Raw genomic sequence first — 7,467 nt, forward strand, 5'->3', positions numbered from 1 at the left:
CTTCTTCTTCTTCTTCTTCTTCTTCTTCTTCTTCTTCTTCTTCTTCTTCTTCTTCTTCTTCTTCTTCTTCTTCTTCTTCTTCTTCTTCTTCTTCTAAGACAGTGTTTCTCTGTGTAGCTCTGGCTGTTCTGGAACTCACTTTGCAGACCAGGCTGGCCCTGAACTCAAAAATCTGCCTGCCTCTGCCTCCCAAGTGTTGGGATTAAAGTGATGTGCCACCACCGCCCTGCCATAAAACATCTTCTTGTGAATCCTGAACTTTTTATTACTAATGTTTGGTATCACTCAAGCTCCTGGAATATATATAACCCTCCACCACATCATTTGTGACAAAACTCATCATTTAATTGAATTGATTGATACTAATATTGTGAAGGCAAGTAGCTTGTGATAGCTAATTAAAATATACATATGTGGACAGAACTGCTGGCTCAGTAGTTAAAAGCATTTACTGCTCTCACAGAGTTCGCTGATTCAATTTTCAGCACCAACAGTGCAGCTAACAATAAGTGACAGTTCCATATCCAAGAAATCTAATGCCTCATTCTAACTTCTGAGGGCACTAGGCACACAAGCAGTACCCAGGAAACACACACACACACACACACACACACACACAGTAACTAACTAAAAGGAAACAAAATGAAATAGTCATAGAAATGTCTGTCTGATAGTTCCTTGAATTGATGTAAATGAACATTTTTTCAGTGCAGGAGTGACACTATTTACCAAAAAAGTTTCTTTATTTCAATAAATATAATGGTATCTTACAGAACCAATAAGTATATGTTTAAAAATACACAGTCATAAAAAGATCATTACAGAGGTGATTCAACTAAAAATTAGCCACATTGATTAATTACTTTTAAGATAGTCCATGATATTCAGTGAATCTGTGGAAACTTGGAAATTTATTTCCCCTGTGTAAGCAAGGAAACAGAGAATATATTTCTGAATGAGTATTCCAAACTGGATCGACTTCCCCAGAGCAGTAAGGAATGAGAGCAACCAAGGAATCTTTTCATTCAGTTCCTCTCTGTGATTTATACAGGATTGTACAACCATAACACTCAGTGATTTATACATAAGTCATTTTCTAGCATTCTATAACAGTATATACAAGGTAACCCATGTGCTAATGCATCGTTCAGGTCTTCTCAGCACAGAGGGGTTGATATAAACACACTAATAGAGAGCATAGTCCTTAAGGTTCAGGAAAATTGTAAGAGACACATGTGTGACCTGTGGGCAGCACTGAGCTATGAAGGGTCATGGCTGGAATCAGGTCAAGAAGAGAACATCACAGGTACCCTTGCTGCAGAGTGAGTGCAAGTGTTACACCTGCTCAGGAGAAGCTCCAAGTGATTCCCAGATAAATTCAGTGAGCAGCAAAGAAAACTGAAATGTGGAAGACAGATAGACTTAAGGTTCCCACATTAAACTCTTTATGATTTGTGAAAATGAGGTCAAAATGAAGATATTTATGTTTAATCCTTACTTTAACTTTAAAGGGGAGAATAAAAAATGGATGCCGTGTAGAAAATTACCCAAATCAGTATGAGGTAATAGGCTGTTTGTCATTTACAGGGTATAGAATATGTGACTGATAAAATCACTGATTTTGGTGAACCTTAGAAATCAACGTGGTAAGAAACACTTCTGCCTGGAGTTTAGAGGAACAATGCCTAAACTGTGAGCTGAGATTGGCTGTTTCCTTGGGAGACTATCCATAGAGAATGGTCAAGAAAAGGAAGGGGGTAGCTTACCTTTCACATGATCCCACAAATAAGATGAAATGGAACAAAGATTAATGAAACACTTCCAAGTAAAATTAATGATAAGTTATGTACTATTATAACAAATTAATCTTTTTATTATTTATTTCTAAAGTAAATTCAGAATTGCAGTCAAAGAAAAGCCACATTACTTACCTGGAAAGCAACACTGTTTGGGCATGTATTATAGAAACATGGAGAAACTGCCAAATTTTTTGTTGTTGTTGTTATCACAGTGCATACTTGAGTGATGAGTGTGTACCAGATTGCAAAGAGGGTCCGAGCTGAGAAGCATCTAATGATCGGTATCATGACTTAGAAACTCTAGGATGCGGTCCTTTGTTTGGGTGTTCTCATGGGAAAATGTTTAGATATGAAGAATATAAAGAACTACCTTCTGTGGAGGCATCAGCATGGTGCTCATGTCCAATTGTCAATATCATCACCTCCAGGTCTGTAGAAGAAAGAATGGAAAGTCCAAGAACAAGATCAGGAAACTTTAAGCAAAGAAGTCTGCATTTACATAATACACTGTTCATTTCACTAAAGAAAACAGAAAACCCATGGGCATGAACTAGATCATGTTTTCTTCCTTGTGTTTCTGAAAAGGTTTTCCTAGATCTGAGCATGAAGATGATTTGGAGTGACTTCATCGCGGGGACAATTTTCCTTTCACTTATTTTACTTGGATTTTTAGGAAACAACATATTAATTGTGAGACATTTATATGTAGTCATCATAGGTCCTGAGAAGAAAATAATAGATATTATTCTCATCCACTTGGCTTTTGTAAACACAATCATTATTTATTGCATAGGTATCAGAAACATAGCCACAAGTTTTTACATCAGAAACTTCCTGGGTGATGTTGGTTGTAAAATTATAATTTATCTAGAGAGGGTTGCCCGTGGCCTCTCTATCTGCACCACCTGTCTCCTCAGCGTGGTCCAGGCTGTCACCATCAGTCCCAGGACCACACTGTGGAGAAAGCTCAAACCTCAGACACCATGGCATATTCTTGCCTTTCTCCTCCTCTTTTGGATATTTAATTCCCTCATAAGCTCCAATTTGCTTCACTATATCACAGCAGGCAGCAGCATAAACAGGTCTGTAGTTGGGATGTTTACTGTGTATTGCTATATGCTGCCATCCAGGAACACAGTTAAATGGCTGTTCCTTTCTTTCATGGCTTTTCGTGATGTCATTTTCCAAAGCCTCATGGGCTGGAGCAGTGGGTCCATGGCTCTCCATCTGTATAAGCATCACAAGCGTGTCCTCTACCTTCACAGCTCCAGGTCTGCTGACAATTCTAGGCCAGAAATCAGAGCTACCCAGAGGGTTCTCACTCTCATGACATGTTTTCTTTTCTTTTATTGGGCAGATTTCATTTTCTCCTTATACACAGGTTCCACAGTGACACATGACTCCACAATACTATATATTAAAGCATTTTTAGTACTTAGTTATGTTGGTCTCAGCCCCTTTGTCCTGATCATCTGGGATATTTGTCTTCCTAAGCCCTGCTGTGTCCCCTGAGCAATAAGATATTCCTTTTCTCAATGAGTTCTTTGTGAACAAAAGCTATAATCACTGGAATTACTGTGCTTTGCCATTCTAATGTATCATAGCAATAATTGGTTATGATAATAAATGTTTGGTTTGGGTTTTGTTTTATTTTGTGGATTTTTTTGCTTGTTTGTTTTGTTTTGTTTTGTTTTTGTTTGGTTTGTTGTTGTTGTTTTTCAGACAGCTTGTCCTAGATAATTGAAGACTGGTTCAAGCTCTAGGAAGTGGGCAGGGATGCTCCACATCCTATGATCCTACATGCCGGGGTCTAGCCTGGACACACGATCAGGGTTCCCAACTGGAAGCAGGGATAACTGGAAAGTGCATAAGGAATACACAGGACACTAATTTTTGGGGGTGGGGGAGTATAAGCTGATGGGCCATCTGGAAACTTGAGGTTCTGCTTTCTCCATCTCTTGCAGACTTGCGCCTGCTTGCTAGCGCTCTCCCAGGCACTCTCTCAGGCAGGAGGTTGTGCTCCCTGCCCCTCTAACTAACTCCTAACTTTTATTGCCACTCAAAAGGGGAAGTAGAAAGAGAGACATTGAATAATCATTACCAGATGTGTCAAATTCAAAAGAATGACCAGATCTCACAAAGAATTAAGAATTACAATCATTCCCCAAAGTTTCAGGATTGCTCACTTTCGTAGGCCGGTGGCCAAAATAAAAATTGCAAATTTATCATTATTTAAACTCTAACACTAAACTTATCATACTTCAGAACTCAAAGCTCCAAGGACAATGACATGTGGTTAACTGTGAAGTTCCATTGATACACAACATGGGCAAAAGTGTCAGACAGTGGTTAGAATCATGTTAATCTTAATTCAGCAATCACAATCTTCTGCTTTTGCACACTGCACACAATGACACTCATAAGAGTCCCAGTATTTAGATTTAGTTTTACTACCATATTATTTTATGCATTCTGTCTTCTTTCGGGAGTCTAACTTTTACTTGCTTGTCCATACATATCTAAAAGAGACCAGGAACCAGTCTAAAATGTTGTGTAAAACTCATTTCATAACTTCAATACCTTATTTTCTTTCTGAAAGTGTCCCATGTTTATATTCCCTTATTCCATTTTCCCCTATCCCATGATTGTGTCTCTCATACTAATGATTTTCATAGTTCCAGTAAATCTCTTCACTTTCTGGTAATGGAACTTGTATGACTTTAGCAGTATGTGGTTCTGCTTCATTTTCTAACTTATTTCTAGACATAATTTCTTCAAAGTTTCTTTACAAGTTAAACATTAATCCAAAACTACCATTGTGCAGTTACTCCATTGTTCTAAAAAATGAGAGTTCCTCCTGGATTCTTAGGTTAATTTTCCAGAATTGCTTTTACAGAATGCACCTGGGACATTAGGACTGTTCTGTGCTGTTCCCCTAAGCCTCAATTTTTGACTGTTTAATGATTATTATAAAAAAGAACATCTAGTTTCACAGAATTCACAGAACAGAAGGAGAAAGAAATAGGAAAATCAGATATTAGCAGAATAATTATGCACACCAAGGCCAACTGCAAAGCAGTCACACACAAATGAAATCTATATAGCTGTAGTCCAGGGCTGAGGTCAGGAGAAATGAGAACAACTTTTCTACAAACAAGCTGCCTGTGGGCTTCTGAGATGTCACCATCCAGGTCTGCTGTGAGCAGTTCCTTATTCCTGATGGAGGGTTCCCTGGAGGGATGTGTCTCGTGCTTCTCAGGGTCCCAGATGCCATCCACGTCATAGTATGCTGTCTCCAGCACCCATCATTCCTGTCATGTAGTTTGGCATGATGCATCCTTCATAGGGAAATGTGAAGGGCATGCTGTCACCCAAAATTAGAATTGTGTTGTTCCGTATGCTAGAGTTTTAGTCTTATAAGGACCCACAAAACTTTCCTCTCTTCTTGTTCCTTCTACTGCCCTTCCATCATCACTGACTCCTCTACTTATTTACAAAGCACTTAGTACTGGGCTTCTAACCCCATGTACAGGAAAACAAGTGAAGAAGAAGGATGTCAGAAAGCACCCTGTATCTGAAGGTCTCTTACTAAGTGGAGAGGACCAGGACAAGAAGCTAATTCACTGAACCTACTAAGTGCTTGGCATTTCAGGGTCCCAGTATCTAAAGAATGGGTAAAACTAAAACCTGTAAGGCAGTTCCAAACACTTTCATGACATTGCTGTGTGGTCACAGAATTAATAAGAAAACACAGGGGAAATGTCACTGTTAGAGATTGCCATCATGGTTAGGAAAACGAGTTCCACTTGAGAGTGACAGTTCCTGAGTCCAGGGCTATGTAAACTTCTCAGGAACACTGACCCACGGCAGCTGGCTCCCACTTACACTTACACATTAGGGTATACACAGAATATTTGGCATTTCAAGGAAATTGCACCTCTGAATGCCAGCCATGCTTGGGTTCTCTCCTTGCACTGCTGCTCATGTGCATGGGGTTCAGTTGCTGATGGAAGGACTGCCATGCTCAGACCCAGAAAGGAGATGCTCGCTGAAGCCCATGCAGTGTGGCATTGTCCAGGGACAGGACCTTGCAGGTCTTAGAACTCCATAGGCTCCAGACTAGGAGGACAAGAAGGATCCAGAAAGTTCCCTGGACACTTGTCCTCCAGGCCCCCTATGCTGCAGACTCCCCAGGGAGGCTCCTGTAGGCACCCTATGTGCTGTTCACCAAAGTTCTCCTTCAGCTCGCTGGAGCTCCTACCTGAGAAGTGGAAACATCTCAATAGTTACTGAAGGAGTACCAAACATATCTGACAGGGGAGCCCAGGACACACACACTCACACACCCACGCACCCACGCACACACACACACACACACACACACACACACACCCTTGTCTTCTTCCTGATCAAGAGTTGAAATTCGAGGATCGGCAGGAGCCATCTTGGTTCCAGGACTCCACCAAAAAGTAGTCTGCACAGGTGAGAGTGTACACACAGGAGCAGACAGCTTCTGGGACAGGTGGGAGCCACAGAACTTCTGAGGCAGTGCCCTTTTCAGGCTCCAGACATCCGACCACCTTCCCAGCCCGAGGACAGGTGTCCGTCCGGCCCAGGAGGCTTTTGCCTCAGGATCGCTGGTAGCCATCTTGGTTCCAGGACTCCAACGAAAAAGTAGTCAGCACAGGTGAGAGTGTGCACACAGAAGCTAACAGCTTCTGTGACAGGCCAAAGCAACACAGCTTCTGGGAAAGATCCTGCTTTGGGCCTTCATCTTTGGCCAGAAGGGAGGTCAGAATGTAAGGTATCTCTGCATCTTCCCTGCAAGAGGAGAGCTTGCCTGCAGAGAGTGCTCTGACCACTGAAACTCAGAGGAGAGAGATAGTCTCCCAGGTCTGCTGATAGAGGGTAAAAGAATCACCAGAAGAACAATCTCTAAACAGAGACAACTATAACAAATAACTCCAGAGATTAGCAGATGGTGAAAGGTAAACATAAGAATCTTACTAACAGAAACCAAGACCACTCACCATCATCAGAACCCAGCACTCACACTTTGCCCAGTCCAGGGCTCCCCAACACACCCAAAAAGCTAGACCCAGATTTAAAAGCATATCTCATGATGATGGTAGAGGACATCAAGAAGGACTTTAATAACTCAATTAAAGAAATACTGGAGAACACTGCTAAACAGGTAGGAGACATTAAAGAGGAAGCACAAAAATCCCTTGAAGAATTGCAGGAAAACACAACCAAACAGNTGATGGAATTGAATAAAACCATCCAAGACCTAAAAAGAGAAGTAGACACAATAAAGAAAACCCAAAGTGAGGCAATGCTGGAGATAGAAAGCCTAGGAAAGGAATCTGGAACCATAGATGCAAGCATCAGCAACAGAATACAAGAGATGGGAGAGAGAATCTCAGGTGCAGAAGATTCCATAGAGAACATTGGCACAACAATCAAAGAAAATGGAAAATGCAAAAAGATCCTAACTCAAAACATCCAGGAAATCCAGGACACAATGAGAAGCCAAAACCTACAGATAATAAGAGTAGATGAGAATGAAGATTTTCAACTCAAAGGACCAGCAAATATCTTCAACAAAATTATAGAAGAAAACTTGCCAAACCTAAAGAAAGAGATGCCCATGAACATACAAGAAGCC

The 7,467-nt window shown here is 40.9% G+C and overlaps 1 protein-coding gene across 1 annotated transcript; it reads left to right on the forward strand.

Moving 5' to 3' along the window:
• Positions 1-2,234: 2,234 nt before the first annotated feature.
• On the forward strand, positions 2,235-3,311 carry LOC110289171 (putative vomeronasal receptor-like protein 4). Its single transcript, XM_021155340.1, has one exon. The coding sequence runs from the start codon at positions 2,403-2,405 to the stop codon at positions 3,309-3,311; it is 909 nt and encodes a 302-aa protein (XP_021010999.1). The 5' UTR covers positions 2,235-2,402.
• Positions 3,312-7,467: the final 4,156 nt, after the last annotated feature.

This window comes from Mus caroli, unplaced genomic scaffold (genome assembly GCF_900094665.2).
Source record: "Mus caroli unplaced genomic scaffold, CAROLI_EIJ_v1.1 scaffold_14924_1, whole genome shotgun sequence".
In the NCBI taxonomy this organism is placed as follows: domain Eukaryota; kingdom Metazoa; phylum Chordata; class Mammalia; order Rodentia; family Muridae; genus Mus; species Mus caroli.

Excerpts from the sequence above, each read along its gene's own strand:
- LOC110289171 (XM_021155340.1), top strand. The coding sequence starts at position 2,403 with ATGAAGATGATTTGGAGTGACTTCATCGCGGGGACAATTTTCCTTTCA.